This window comes from Gobio gobio (genome assembly GCF_949357685.1).
Source record: "Gobio gobio genome assembly, chromosome: 11".
Lineage (NCBI taxonomy): Eukaryota > Metazoa > Chordata > Actinopteri > Cypriniformes > Gobionidae > Gobio > Gobio gobio.
The window spans coordinates 55,150,162-55,166,975 of NC_137104.1; the positions used below are offsets into that span (position 1 = coordinate 55,150,162).

At 36.2% G+C, this 16,814-nt stretch overlaps 1 protein-coding gene and 1 long non-coding RNA gene across 2 annotated transcripts; both read right to left on the bottom strand.

Annotated features, from left to right (window-relative positions):
* Nucleotides 1–522: 522 nt before the first annotated feature.
* On the bottom strand, nucleotides 523–10,956 carry LOC307134116. The gene is made up of 3 exons (XR_013817520.1): nucleotides 10,690–10,956; nucleotides 3,183–3,221; nucleotides 523–1,368 (listed from the first exon to the last, which is right to left on the bottom strand). It is a non-coding gene; the product is annotated as an uncharacterized lncRNA (long non-coding RNA).
* Nucleotides 10,957–12,933: 1,977 nt separating this feature from the next.
* LOC307133524 (uncharacterized protein) lies at nucleotides 12,934–15,311 on the bottom strand (the record flags this gene model as incomplete). Its single annotated transcript, XM_079828604.1, has 5 exons — nucleotides 12,934–14,002; nucleotides 14,092–14,151; nucleotides 14,244–14,489; nucleotides 14,873–15,112; nucleotides 15,299–15,311. 5 exons carry the CDS (start codon nucleotides 15,309–15,311, stop codon nucleotides 13,752–13,754), a joined length of 810 nt encoding a protein of 269 aa, XP_079684730.1. The 3' UTR covers nucleotides 12,934–13,751.
* Nucleotides 15,312–16,814: the final 1,503 nt, after the last annotated feature.

The window sequence follows — 16,814 nt, forward strand, 5'->3', positions numbered from 1 at the left end:
TTATGATCAATGATATTGGACCCACTCGCTTTAATCGTCTCTAACATTCAGCACATGTCTGTTTACCCCTAATCGATAAACACTTATTATTAAACACATATTAGACGCTTTATTTCCACTTTTCTAATATTTTCTTAATTTGTATTGAAAATAAATGCCTTTCCGATCTGATATGTGATGGGAAAACTGAGAAGATTGAGTTCGGTGAAACCGCCGCAGGTCGATTTGTGTCAAAACTAGATGTGGTGCATCTTACCCCTACACTACTGCCGCTCTCAATGATATGGCGATTTCCGTAATTTTGTCTTTCCGAACTATACGTTTAGCAAGTAAAGCGGTATATTTATACTTAATGTAATTGGCATCTACTCCAGTAAAACATTTCTGAGGACCCACCCACATTTTTTTTTGCTTCCGACGCCCATGATTCAATAACTTTTACAGTTTTTTGAAATCATAATTTTGGTGTCGTGACAACACTATTCTATATAAAAGTATTTGCTGATATTCTCTTTTTTTGTTATGTTGGTTTACAAATTTGTACCTTTTTAAATTTTTACTCTTTTAGTTTTACATTTTGTCAAGGGCTTGTTTACATTTATACTTTTTTATAGTACACTACTGAAGGCCAACGGTGCAAGTTACTTTAAATGTTTTTAAGTAAAATTGTTGCAAATTGTGATAAATTAATCGATAGATTAATCAATATAAAAATAGTTGTTAGTGGCAGCCCTAGTCAAGACCAAACGTCAGCGATTGGTTATGGCAGATCCAATAGTTTTAAACTTCAACAGAGTTCCCGCCTTCAAGGAAGTGAACGCTTGTCAATGGAGCAAATGAACAAATGAAATGAAGAGAGTCTGGTGAAACCAGGCTAGCATTTGTCGCAGTTTCTGTCATTGAGTCAAAATCGTGCAGTGTAAACTTGGCGTTAGTAAATCACCTTGTGTGATTGATTTAAATAATCTCCTCCCATAAATACTGCGTCTGAAAGAGAAACTCCCACAAATAAATATGCAATAAGAAAGAGCTGATCTATATATATATATTTTATCACTGCGTGTCTTTAGTGAATCCTGACTGTAGTGTTTAATGCCACGAGAGGGTTTGCGCTGGAGCAGCTGTTCGTAAATCTGGCAGATTTTATATAGTTTATGCTCTTTATCATGTACACAAATGCCCAAACGTGAACATATTTAAAGAGTTTTTTGTCCAGCGCTCGCTCGACCTGTGAAGGATTGAGCCCCTGAACTGAACACAGTTTGTGTGTTTTCTGATCTCAGTCCCTCAGGTGGAAGAGGATCCAGAGGCAGAATGTCAGCAGGATCAGGAGTGTGTTAGAGCGGCTCGTATCAGCAGCGTCTGGATCTGGAAAACAAACATCAATGCATGACTTCCTGCACATTCAACATTAACATTACATGATTATTTCCAATACTCGGAGTAAGCAAGAGCAAACCTCTTTACATGATTTGATTAGTTTTTTAGCCCCATTATTCACAAGCCACAATGCAAAAGATGAACTCATACAGTTATTGTACACTGTGTACTTTGATTTGTTCACTTTGGTATCTGTAACGTTGTCATCATGAGCCGGCAAACACCACGCTTTACTACAGTAAACTTTAATAACAGCACTGCTTAAATCTCATCAGTCACATTATGAGGAAGCATGTAAATGTAGTCATTTTCATTCGACAAATAAAGAAATAACTTGAGTTTTACGAGTTCAGAAAGCGTATTTGAATGATATCAGTAGGGTTGGGTATCGTTTGAGTTTTTTTCGATTCCGGTGCCAAACCGATACTTTTCAAACGGTTCCGGTGCCCAAGCGGTGCCTGAACCGATACTTAAAATTTTTTTAAAAAAGGCCACAAAACAAGGTGGATGACATTAAATGGCTTTTTATTTATTTATTTTTTATTTAAATTGAACCATTTATTAAAAGTTTAATGTATACTTAAATGTATGAATATAAATAAATACAAAACACAATTTACTTATTTACAAATTATTATTGACTTATTTACAAATTCACAGTAAAACCTAATAGCCACCTAACCCAACTACAACAAGCCTAATATAGCTCTAAATAACAGTTACAGTAATAACAGCAGTCGTCTGTGTTCTTGATCTGCTACAAACCAGCTTCCAGCTTCAGCTTTATTTTGAAATATGATCATATTCTCTGGCTAAATATTTTAGAAAGCATCGCCTTAATGTTTCCATGGCGACGCGTCATGTTTCTCACATGACAACAGCGGCCGCAATAGCACTGACAGCTCTGCTGTATCGGGTTTATTTCGCTTTCTTTTTATTCAAAATATTCACAAACTTCTTAACTGTGTCACAAACTATCTAATGTTCAAATGTGTGAGTGAATGTGTGTTAGTTGATCTATAAAGCGCAATGGGCGACGCCATGTTAGTTTGCGCCTCAGAATCGGATCTGTCGGATTTACAACACTTGAGTTCATTCTCGTCTCACAAAATACATGAAAGTAAGTGACCAGTGAACTGGAAGAAGAATAGAGTAAACTATATAATTACTATATAATGTGCATGTATCTGATGTGAATAAAACACGTAACGTTAGTCAAATTATAACCGTCTGAAAGGATTGTCATTGCCGCTTTCATAGACATCAGTGTGTGTTTTGTTGCTAGTAGCCTACTGATGAGCATTTAAATGTCTGAAACCTGGAATAAACATGATGTGGTTGAAAACACTGAATAGTTGTCATGAGATGTGGTTGAAAACACTGAATAGTTGTCATGAGATGTGGTTGAAAACACTGAATAGTTGTCATGAGATGTGGTTGAAAACACTGAATAGTTGTCATGAGATGTGGTTGAAAACACTGAATAGTTGTCATGAGATGTGGTTGAAAACACTGAATAGTTGTCATGAGATGTGGTTGAAAACACTGAATAGTTGTCATGAGATGTGGTTGAAAACACTGAATAGTTGTCATGAGTTGTGATGTGACGAGCGCTGAGCGTCTGTCTCTGGCTCAGCCAAAGCGCAAAAGCACGTTTGAATTTTGGCACCGAAATGAGGAACCGAAATCTGCGTTCTGATTCGGTCCGGTACATACCGGTTATATAAGTACCGGTGCCATATTGGAACCGGATTTCGGTACCCAACCCTAGATATCAGTGATGGGGTGTAATGTTTACTCACTGCTCCTGTCTGAGTCTGAGACGCCCTCTGGAGGACAGTCTGTGGAAACATTGAGAGAGTTCAGCGGATTATTAGAATGACTTTAATATAACTCAAAGAATAATTCACTCAAATGATGCATTCACCTTCATGTTTAACACGAGAAACAAAACAGAACACAATAATGAGGAGGAGTAAACAAAACACGGAGAAAAAAAATCAGTTTTGGGTGAACTCTTTTTTTTTTTTTAAAACCTTCATCCTCTCCTCAGGTTGACCCGAGATTAATTAAAAATATATATTTTTTTAAATTGAGTGATCATCGGAGTGGTCGGAGGGGCCCAATGTGAGGTTTTTGAGCTTATTAGGGGCCAATACACCAATGTAATCGTTGGATTTCTTATTATTATTCTTTTAAGCAGAATCTCTTCCACTATGGGAGTCTATGGCAGCCCATTGGACCGCTTGCGGGAAAGTTATGACAAACATTAGTGCCAATTTTCCTGATAAAAAGACGACTTTTTCTAACTCCTCCTAGACGGTTTGTCAGATTTTCATGAAAACTGAATCTGATTATCAGACCATGCTGGCAAAAAGTTATTAAAAGCATTTTGATAATGACAAATTTGATGAAGAGCACATCAAATTGGAAACGAGGCTCTATCTCCACAGCGCTTTATCATATCCAGACCAAACTTCCACATCAGGTGACACTTTATAATAACTACACGCTATGAAGCATTAGTCAAGCATTAGTAAATAGTAAATTCATCATTTATAAAGCATTAATAGACATTAATAGGCAGTTTATAAATACAGCCATAAATGCGTTATTCTTGATTTATAAGCATATCTATAATGTGTTTAATAACTGTATTTTCATACTTTATAAATAATCAATTTATCATTTCTAAATTAAGTATTACATTGTTTACAAACCAGTTATTTAGGAGTTGTCGGTGGTACATCAGATAATTTAGAAAGTAAAGGATTAATAAACTATTTAAAATGTACATTTATACATCTTATTATTTAGACATATAGTAATAGTTACTCAGTGTGTTAATAAATGCTTTATTAACATGTATTCCTACTGTAATTCATGATTAATTCAGGTAGTTATAAAACATTTAGTATTTGTTAGTTAACTATTTCTGTGAGCTCATCTAAAGTGAGGACTATCAATGCCTCGTAAAGCTTTTACAAAAGAGATATAAAGGCTCAGTTCTCTTCTGCATGGCTGTTCTCTAATGTTTTAAAGTTTTGACACTGCAAAATATTTTATTACTGTTAATACTTCATTTAGAAATTATAAATTGATAATTTATGAAGTATGAAAATACAATTATTAAACACATTATAGATATGCTTATAAATCAAGTATAACGCATTTATAGCTGTATTTATAAACTGCCTATTAATGTCTATTAATGCTTTATAAATGATGAATTAACTATTTACTAATGCTTAACTAATGCTTCATAGCGTGTAGTTATTATAAAGTGTTACCGAGCCGGGTAACAATTCTTATAAAATCACGTTTTGATTTTTGTCGTTTAAATTGTGTTAAAATAGTCTTTATCGTCTTTCAAAGCATGTTTCATATACTAGTATATAACCGAAGCTATAAGTTGTGAAATCAAGCATATCTCCTTCTTAATGTTTTTTTAGTTAGCATACGGTCTAGCATAGCATACAGCTACACAATTAGCTTAGTTTATACACCACGGTTGCACTTACCCTACATTTTAAAAGCCGCTTTAATGTTTATACAATTTTTAAATTGTATTGCACCTGTTCTTATTTGTTGCACCTGTTCTGTATATTAGTAATGTACCTATAATGGATAAAAAACACTATGTTATGATTTTGTATTGGTATCATTACTTAGTTTATCAATTGAAATAATTTACAATATGTTAAGCATGTTATTGCTCCCATTTTGATCAGGCATTACCACATCGGGTCCTAAGCGGACACTATTTCACAGAAGGACACAAGTTCTCATGACACTGGCATGCCGACTCAAATACTATCCAATTTTACCATATCAGCCATTTTGGGTGTCAGCCATTTTGTATTTTGTTGTAAAATGCGGTATTTTATGAACGCATTAGCATATCGGTACAAATCTCGGTAAGGATCATCAGCACGATGCCCTGAAGGAGTCTTGGTAAAACCAAATGTTTACATGCTTATAACTTTGGATTTGTCTGACTTACTTTCATGGGAGTCATCTCCTTTAATTCTTGAATCCTTGCTGAGTCCAACAACACCAAACATGCTAGGTTTCGCCTTATGGTTTGTGCAACGTTGTGATTTAGCGTTTAAACAACTTTTGCGAATATCTTTGAAACCGTTAGTCCAATCGAGACGAAACCACCGTAGGATAATCTGAATCATAGCAGTTAGACTAAATGCTTGAGGCCAAATGTCAAAATTTTGATAGTAAGTGGCAAAAAAATGCAACGTCTGGTGTGGGTCATTTTTCATGTGCTCATAAATACAAATGTCTGTAACTCCTAAACGAAATGAGATATTTTCACCAAATTTGACACACTTATGTATGTGCGCACTCTGAGGACAAACACAAAAAGCAGTGTGACTGTGCCACTTGATGGCGATATAATTAAACAAAACATGAAATTGGCTCTATATAACTCAATGTATTTATGGGTTTTTGCTTAAAATGGTCTCCAAATGTCTTCACTCATGTTTGCAGTTGGTCTGATGCTGCTTCTTGTTTGCTTCTGTTGTGTTTGGCCCTGATAATTGTTATTAAAACTGCCTTTTAAAAAGTTTTATAACAGCTTTTCTTTGACCATTTTAAACAGATAAACTGCCTTTATGGTGATTATGAGTGTCATAGAGTGAATGTACATGAGTGCATTTGGTATTTAAGTTTTACATTACAACAATTACATTGTTATTAAATTAGTGATAAAAATGGTAAATAAAAAAAAAAAACTATCAAAATTAAATGATATGCAAGCTTTCGCGAGGAAAAAAATCATAACAATTTTATGGCTTTGAGGGAAGGATGTGTTACAGTACAGGAGGAGAGGATGAACATTAAAGTGTTAGTTCACCCAAAAATTAAAATTGTGTCATTAATGACTGAGCCTCATGTGGTTGGACACCCGTCAGACCTCCGTTCATCTTCAGACACAAATGAAGATATTTTAGTGTAAATCTGATGCTCTGAAAGGCCTCCATTGGCTCAACTTTACACTCTCAAGACCCTTAAAAGACACTAAAGACTAAAGTTACAAAGTCCATCTCACTACAGTGGTTCTACAATAACTTTATGAAGACGAGAATAGTTTTTGTGCGCAAAAAAAACCCTAAATAACGACTTATATAGTGATGACGATTTCAAAACACGGCCTCATGAAGCTTCGAAAAGTTATGAATCAGTGAGTCGATTCAGCGGTTCAGAGCGTTATGAATCAGTGAGTCGATTCAGCGGTTCAGAGCGTTATGAATCAGTGAGTCGATTCAGCGGTTCAGAGCGTTATGAATCAGTGAGTCGATTCAGCGGTTCAGAGCGTTATGAATCAGTGAGTCGATTCAGCGGTTTGGAGCGTTATGAATCAGTGAGTCGATTCAGCGGTTCATAGCGTTATGAATCAGTGAGTCGATTCAGCAGTTCAGAGCGTTATGAATCAGTGAGTCGATTCAGCGGTTCAGAGCGTTATGAATCAGTGAGTCGATTCAGCGGTTTGGATCGCCAAATTTCAGCAGTTTGACACGCGATCCGAATCATGATTCGACTCACTGATTCATAACGCTTCGAAGCTTCATGAGGCCGTGTTTTGAAATCGTCATCACTATATAAGTCAGACACAAATGAAGATATTTTAGCGTAAATCTGATGCTCTGAAAGGCCTCCATTGGCTCAACTTTACACTCTCAAGACCCTTAAAAGACACTAAAGACTAAAGTTACAAAGTCCATCTCACTACAGCGGCTCTACAATAACTTTATGGAGTGACTAGAATAGTTTTGGTGCGCAAAAAAACCCCTAAATAACGACTTACATAGTGATGACGATTTCAAAACACTGCATCATGAAGCTTCGAAGTTCAGAATGGGTGCGGGGGTTTGACAGAAGGTCCGGGCCTTCTACTTCTGTGCCTCATGCTTTGACATGCCAAACATTCTACAACCACCTCACACTGGGTCATGGGTCAAAAATAGAACCCGCACAAGACTGCTGGCAACAGACGGGAGAGGTTTGAGAGGGGGCTCTATTTCTAAGACCCTTAAACTGGATGATAACAGTGTGTGAGAGATCGGGAGAAGTGTGTTAAGGGGGGCAGATGCTAATTTCGTCATGTTGCAGGAAATATTAAGCAACATGTCTGTGCAAACAGGGTTTTTTTTTTGTATACTCAACCCAGGGCGTTGGCTTCTGCTTGTGTTCCCTTGACAACCCACTTATAAAGGTGAAAATTAGTTCATGGCTGACTTAATGATGTATGGTTTATTATTATAGTCTCTTTAGCTGTGTGTAGTAATTATGTCTAGTACAGTTTGCATGGACATGCTGTTGCTGGTAATACAGAACCTGCAAATTGCATTGATGAGCCACATGCATTTGAGGAAGTGTGTCTTCTCTGTAAAAATAGCCTGAACTTTTAACTTAGGTTGAGACTTGTTATTAAAATTTAGAATTATTATTTGTGTATGTGTTCACAAGCCTTGTGACTGTCCTCCATTATACTTTCCCTCAGGGTCAAACTTCCTTCCCTATCAGGAAGGCAATTCTCAAAATATTGATGTTTGCTCTTCATAAATGCACTTGTGTTGCAAATATTTAGAGCACGAGAACTGGAGCGAAGACATTTATGTAGTTAGTTAAAGTCTTGTTTTCTTGTGTTCCCCCGAAAGACACAAGTTGGAACTCCTAAATAGTTTTTTATGTAATCGAGCACCAGCAAAACCTAGTAGGTCACCAATAGGTTTTTTTTGTTGTACACGCTTCTAGTGAGTGGCAAAAAGATTGTCCAATAGCAAGACAAGTTTCAATCAGTCCCCTCCAACAATCATTCACATGAAACGGTTTCAGCAGTTAACAAATGACAGTGATCCAACCAATTCCTGATGGACAGAATGAAATATACAAAAAAAAATCTGATTTGAGAAGCTGTTTCACTTCGATAAATGTCACAATAGGGAAGGCAGTAGGCAATTACCAGTTCATGCCAACTTAGTATTGACTATTTGCACTCTGCTAAATAGTTTTTTTGCACTTAAGAAATTAAACATGTAGCATTTATTCAACTAGCATTTATTCAACAAGCAATTTTATGATTCACGATTCTACAATGATTGAGTAGTCACTGTCCATGCTATATCTGTGTAAACAGGCCATTTGATGTTTTAAAATTCACAATAAAATGACAAAAAAAGTTGTAATTCAATCAGTAAAAGTTTATATGAGCATACTCAGCTTTTATTTAAAAGCATTATAGCATGAATTGCAATAATATTGCCTGTAATGGGGCCAAATATCCTGTATGACAAATAGATTATTATTAAATTAATCCTTGTGTTTGGCTCTAAAAAATGAATGGCATTTCCTGCCTTTTTCTACATAAATTCAGTTAGTATGGAAACTGAGAAGGGAGGATGCCCCCAGATCGCCCCACAAGAATTATGGCTTATTCTGGTAATAACTCCCCCTGACACCTCTGGTCAACTGGAAACTCCAGTGTTTAGGGGAATCTCTGTTTACTCAGATATTCCCAAACTCCTTTTGAGTGAATGTAATGTGGAATCCACCAAGAACGGGTTGTTTAAAGTGACAGAGCTTCTCCATGAACCATCACTTTAGGACCTCTCCCTTTGGCTGGGCCTCTGTTTACTCAGTTGCTAAGCAGCGGCTGCATGAGCTCTGGAATGGGCCGATCTGGCCTTTGGAGAGAGTTATGAACTTCGAAGCGTTATGAATCAGTGAGTCGATTCAGCGGTTTGAATCGGCAAATTTCAGCAGTTTGACACGCGATCCGAATCATGAATCGACTCGCTGCACTTAAATTTGTATTTTGGATGTTTTGTTTCTTCTACTCTGAAAGAATGTTAACACAATGTTAAAATGTCAAGTTATGGAAGCAAAATAGACCAAAATCTTAAAATTAACCAAAAAACAATGCATTAAAAAAAACAGTGTTTTGCCTTAAAAAGTGCTATTAAAACATATTTATTTAGTATTGTCCTTCTTTCCCCATGGAGCAATTCATAATGTAATAACTGCTGATAATGTAAGAAGTATTACATTATTATTTTGTAATAAAATGTTCATAATGTAATATTTCTCAAAACGTAATAAAAGCTTTTTTATTTTAAAATAGTACTTTTACATATTTTTATTTACATTTAATTTTATCACAAACAAATGTATTATATTATAGTAAATTTTTAAAAATCTGAATCCAGTCTTAAACTACCTGTGAAATGCAACAGATTTAAATATTCATGCTATTATTATTATTAATAATAAACAAAGCATTGGTATTCCTTTACAGTACATTTTCAAAATCTAAATCCAGTCTTAACCTGCCTACAAACCCCACCAGATTATTGATACTACTAACCCTAACTAGTAGTAGTAGTTTAAAGGTGCAAAAGATTTTATTTATTTATCTGGATTTTTTAAATGTACTGTAAAGGAATACCAATGCTTTATCTTTAATAAACATATAATAATTATAATAATACCATGAATATTTAAATATTGCATTTCACAGGTAGTTTAAGACTGGATTTAGATTTTTTTTTAAATGTAATGTAAGGGAATACTAATATTTATCATATTTTAAAAGCTATTACAATAACGAAAATATGACATGCTTTTTGGTGAGTTTAGTGTAATAATTTTCTCATAATGTAAAAATGATTATTACATTCTGAGAAAATTATTACATTATGAACATATTATAATAAAAATTTAATACTTATTACATTATGTGCAGTTATTAGATTATGACAGTGTAAAAAAGCTGATACACAAAATTATGCTTTCTAGTTTTCTACTTAATGAACCTCGGTTACTTAAACTTCCTCAGGTGATTTGTGTTTGTCTGTGCTCCTGAGTGTATCCCAAATATGAATTCATGGAATAGAAAAATGCCTTGACAACTTAAAATGGCAGAAGAGAAAACCCCCTAGCTGCCATTTTTTCGGTAGGCTATTTATTTGTTTAGTTTATGATGTTCTTTCATTTCCTATTATTTATTTATTTGTCTTGTTTTATAATGCTTGTCCGTGTTCTGGCTAAGAAATTGTCGATATTGTACCTGTCCGATTCTTTTTTGTTAACTGTTCAATAAAGCTCTTGCATTAAAATAAAACTACATTACCCAGACTGCATTGCGCATGGCGTAGTATAACTTTCGAGACTTGCGTAAAAGTTTTGTTGGTGAACTAATTTGTGTTTGACATGTCTAAACAGATATAAAACCTACTGACAACATAAGAGACTAACCTACAACCGGGCTTTGGGCTGTATTTAAAACAAACTCACCGATTAAAGCGTGATGGCATGATGTTAGCAGCGGCTTCTCCGATTATAGCTTCATTCACTGGGTTTGATTCAGGGAAGTTGCTGGTGTTGTGTGTTAACGCAAACCGACGCTAGTATAGAGTACAGAAGACCTATTGCCACTGTCCTACAACTACAACTAACACTACAGAGCGAACTGAGAGCTCAGATTGACGACAGAATATGAATGAGCTGCTTCCGCTTCACGGCGATGAGTAACGTTACGTCATGACGTCACGCATCTGTTCTGCGCTCTTTGCTTCTGCGCGTGGGTTTGGAGATAAATTCCGACGGAAGGTAAGAATAAATCACTCAGATTAAACTAAACAATGAAACAAACTTCACACCGGTGCAGCAAACATCCTCTAAAAGCTGCACACACATACATAATTCGGTTTTTTAATCCAGTCTTTGGTCGTGATGTTTATTATCGCTGATATAGTGTCCATTTTATTAATAATTATTCATTTATTCCTGTATATTTCGGCTCATCTCTTACAAAGGTGGTTATCTGGTTCCTCTTTGAAAGGTTGTATCAGAACTAGATAGTTTTTCAAGTTACATGAACCAGTGTATTATATAAATGAGTTATGATTTATGTGTGCTATTTCATACAGAAGACCCATAACCTGCTGTTAGGATGGGTTTTTATCATTTTGAATTGAAATAATATTAATCTGATTCAAGATTAGCTGTACAAGTGATTTAGTGTGACGTGAATATAATTCTACATTTACTATATTCATGTAAATTATTAATAATTATGAAAATCATTCATTTGAAGTTTAATTGACAAGTGGTAAACATTATTTAACTAGATCTGGGGCCGGTTGCATAAACCGTTAAGACTAGTCTTACAAGTTAGACATACATTTTTTTCTTTTTTCTTTAATTTTTTTTAATCAGTTACATAAAAACATAGACTGGCCTAATTTGATACAAAAAGTAAGACTGAATGCCTCTTGACTAACTGCTAATGGCTCATACTAGATCTTAAGACCCTGTCTTAACATAATGGCTTAGTTTATGCAACTGGCCACAGAGCTGAAGTATATGGATTTCATGTGTATTTATTTTACATTTGTCATGATTTTAGTTGTACAATTATATTGTAACTGTGTAACTATGACAACTGTACATTTATAAACACAATTTTGCAAGAAAATATTAGCATATAGAGTAAAAATACTTGCTACAAGTCAACAAAATGTTTAGATCTGATGAATGTACAGCAACAATATTCAACACGTACTCTAAAATGAATCTGTCATCTCTACAGTTATGATATAAAGGGTGTGTGTGATCATCCTAATGTGACCTCTGGTGACCTCAGGTGTCTCTGGAGCTGAACCCGGGTCTGAATCCTCCTGAGTGTGTGAAGGCGGACGGCAGCTGTGTGTTCATCGGCTGTTCACTCGTTATTGTGGTGCATTGTGGGATAGAATGAGTGCACTCAATAACGTCCACTATGGTTTCGGACACCACTACAAATGGCTGTGCCCTCAAATAGTGCCCTATGTAGGGTATAGGGGGCAATTTCGGATTGAAACGACATGGAGAGGTGATGTTACTCTGCATCAGTGCCTTATGATTAAGCATCTAAACGCTAATAGTTAGACAGAAATAACAGAGGCTCTGCATCTTAATGTGAGAGATCAGTGTGAAGTGTTCATTGTGATTTTAGACTTGTGTTTATATTTTAATTATTTGAGTGTTTTCACTCTTGTGTTGACATTTCTGCCTTTATAATGGAGGGGATTATAATTAGAGGACGGTTATGTTTACAATAAAAATGTTTAAACGTAAAATATTTTTCTCCTGGTCCTTATTTTAAATAGGTCATAAAAATATCAATAATTATCGATATGAAACACTTATATCGTGATACAGTTTTCAGCCATATCGCCCAGCCCTAATCTTACATGATAAAAATGTCCAATAAGAAAGATCAAATTATGAATATTTGTCTTATTATAGATTTCAGTGTAATCATTGGACTCGACATGATCGGTCAAACCGAATGTCCAGTGCACACAAACAGAAAGATGAAGACATTCAATAACCTCCAAACAATCCTCTAATCAATGTAGAAATCAGTCCATTACAGTGAGTGATCAGAACAATTAATAATAACATTAATAAACACCAGCATCATAATGATTTGACTCATTTCCTTTTCACAAACAAACACAACTATTGGTGTAATGACACAAAAACACAAGCGTTATATTTAAAGCATTTACGCTTTTATTGTACAAGTTCTGCATGGCTCTTACATTCTGTGTGTCTAAACTTTGCAAGATTGAAGCAAAAACAAAGACAGAAATCATCATCCCTCAGGAGAGTCTGGGATATAACGGTGGAGTCTGACTGGACTTTATTGCCCTCTACTGGTAAACCATGAACACTTCATAGACAAAAACTATATACATACATTATTTAAACATTAACATAGAAGACTGTACAAAATATACATATGTACACACACACACACACACTGATTGTCTTACACAGTCACACATTCTCAGTCATCAGATGATGGATTAAATAGAAACAATAATTCCTCTGGTAAGGCCAGTCCAGATTTTATATAAATACTATATGCTTTACATAAACACTAAACTCATATCCAGTTAAACAGATCCTGAGGTAGTTCTGCAGCCCAAATGATCAAATGCACTGAAAATTAAAACTATATTGCAGAAATATGTTGACCGATCTCTGCAGATCTGCTGGCTCATGTTTCTGTGTGTGTGTGTGTGTGTTCAGATCGACTGTCTGCAGTGTGTGATCCTCAGTCATTTAAAGGTGCAGTGTGTAGTGTTTATGAGGATCTATTGACAGAAATGCAATATAATATCCATAACTATGTTTTCAGACCTTACATAATGAACCGTTATGTGTTTATTACCTTAGAATGAGCCGTTTCTATCTACACACACCGCGGGTTCCTTACAGTGAAGCCGCCATTTTGTGCCATCATGTTTCTACGGTAGCCCTAAAGGGACAAACTTCACTACAAGCGCTAGTCACTCTCTGCTGTCTCAGACGACATGTTTGTCCTGTGTGGGCCACCGTAGCTTCTCTATGTGCTCCGAGAGGGAAAGATGTAGAGTTAAATCATGATCCACAGGCCCTCGGCAGACACTGTCATGGACCTCCAATGTTTCTGTGTCCCCTGAACTCAGTCGCTCGTTTCCCCTTCTAGCAAAACGTTTGTATAACTCGACAGCAGTCAGAACCAGAACCACCAGAACCAGAACCCCAGTCAGTCCCACTGTCAGAATCCAATAACCTACAGGAGGAAGAGAAAAGAGGGAAGAGAGTTTTTAAATTCACTGTTGATGAATTCTGTAAAGCTCTCAATGCTCCTGCTTTACTCACGCCGATGTTCAGTGGCATCAGTTTTGTCTTCATCTGTGTCCTTCAGATTTCCCTTCGAGTCTGTACAGAATATTATAAGGTTAGTCATGCAGTTTAATATTAATGTGCTGATTAAAGATAATATTTCCACTCCTCCTCTGATGTTCTCTGACCTGTGAGTGTGACTGAGATCAGGATTTCTCCTCTATAATCCAGAACTCTGTATGTTCCAGTGTCAGTGGATGTGAACGCATTAATGGTCAGATTCCCATCACTGTCGGTCAGTCGATCACTGCTGACCCCGTGACCTCTCGTCCACACCTCTGTCCACTCTCCACTGGAGTTTGTCTCCACTTTATCAGCATTGATCAACAGAACATCCAGCTTCAGCTCCTCACCTGTGTTCACAGAGATCTCATCTGAGGAGAAACACACACTCACACTCAGCATTATTATAATGTGTCCATCAGTCAAGACCACACACACACATTCAGCATTAATATAATGTGTCCATCAGTCAAGACCACACACACACATTCAGCATTATTATAATGTGTCCATCAGTCAAGACCACACACACACACACTCAGCATTATTATAATGTGTCCATCAGTCAAGACCACAACACACACATTTAGGATTGGCTGATCAGATTTAAACATTTATCATTGAGATAAAATCCGCCATTGGAGAAACCCAATCCAATCTGAATATCAGTGTCCAATCAGAGTCTCTGAATGCAATACTAAAGGAGATGCAGAAACACACACACTGATGATGCTTTGATCCGTTCTGACTTTACCCTGAATATGAAGTTGGTACTCCAGGATTTGTCGCTCCAGCTCCGTCTGATCATTATGGTAATAGACATGCAAGAAGTATTTCCCAGCATCCCTCAGTCTCAGACCCTTGATGATGATGTCACATGATCCTTCTTTAAACACTCGACCCCTACACTCTTCAGTCCGACAAATATGAATGTTTTCTGACTGACTATTAAAAAAAATTTCCAGATTTCCTGACACAGATCTAGAGGCGGATCCTGCAAATACACACAGTAAATGTTCAGTAAATGACAGTAAATGTTCAGTAAATGTTCAGTAAAATAAATGTGGCATTTCTGTCTATTTTCTTAACTCAATGTGATCATAATATTCTGTAGAGTTATGTCAGTGAACTGGATTAAATATGAATGAAGTAGCCAACAATATTAGAAGTGTCACATCACTAATGTTTGACATGTTGATGACTGTAGTATAAATCTGTATTAGATGTTGAACTCCTGAACATCATTTATTCATCAATAAACTGATAAATGAATAAACCAGTGATGTGAGTGTGTGTTATTTATGGAATATGATGGGAAATGTCAGAACAGAAACACAGTCGACTAGAATAATTCTAGACACTGGAAATCAAAAACTGTTTCTATGAACATAAATGATACTGACCGTTATAACTGACCAACAGCAGCAGCAGAAGAGGAAGAAGAAGAAGAAGATGAGGAAGAAGAGGAAGAAGAAGAAGACGACGATTCGACCTGATGAGGAAACACAAGAGCTGTGATGAGACACAGGGACTATAGCAGGTTTGCTGAGTGGGGATTTTAAACAATTAAACTAAATGTAAATGAAACTTTAATCTTCCACACAGTGGCCTCAGGAAAACAGTGAATAATGGGCGATATGCATTTAATCAGGTAAATATATTACTCGCACCTCATCGAGTCAGCAGGTGAGCCAGTGAATGATTTAACTTTGTTTCTGAATCCTGAAGTACAGATGATGCTATCAGAAGATAAGTCAGGCTAGATATATGGCTGGACAGAAAAGTGCTCTCAGTACTCTAAATATAAAGACATAATATATACAGGGAGTGCAGAATTATTAGGCACGTTGATTTTCTGATCATATTTTTTTTCCAGGCACATTTGACCAATTCCAAACCACAGTAATCCTAATAACTACTATTGATTTAGTATTTAATAATGTATAAGTGATATATAATTGTTCATGAAGGCTGGAAATGAAAATCACCTTATATTCAGGTGTGCAGAATTATTAGGCATGTTTTCTTTTACAGATAAATTGAGCCAAAAAAGAGATTTAACTCAGATTGAAAAGTCCAAAAGTATTAAATGCCCATGAGAAGGATGCAATACTAATGCAATACTAGACATTGCAGTTAAGGCATGACCACTGGACAGTGAAATGCTCGTTGGGTCAGCAGGGTCAGACAAAAACAGGTGGTGAAGAAAAGACACCTGTTAACTGCAAAAGATCCTGAAGTCCGTTTTGCAGAGATGGACTAAAATGAACTCCCAAAACGTCCTGCCAGATTCTGGAAGATGAATTCTTCAAACAGTGGTACTAGAGGATGTGGTGCTGGTCCTTCAAGAGTCATTCTCAACCTATCTGTCCATAAAGCCTATAAAAAAACCTTCTTCATGTATTTTACAACACTTCAGCTTGTGATTCTTATCTAGTGGGGTCATTTTTTAGGATTCTTTACCTAACTGAAGTCTCTGAGATCCTGACACCTTCACTTCTGGAGACTCCAGGTAGGTTCAGCTCTGGAAAATGGTGGCGCTGGAGACTAAAGGGTTCCTGATGGTTTCACCCTGAATTCTTCACCTTAATTCTTCATTCTTTTGCAGTTAACAGGTGTCTTTTCTTCACCACCTGTTTTTGTCTGACCCTGCTGACCCAACGAGCATTTCACTGTCCAATGGTCATGCCTTAACT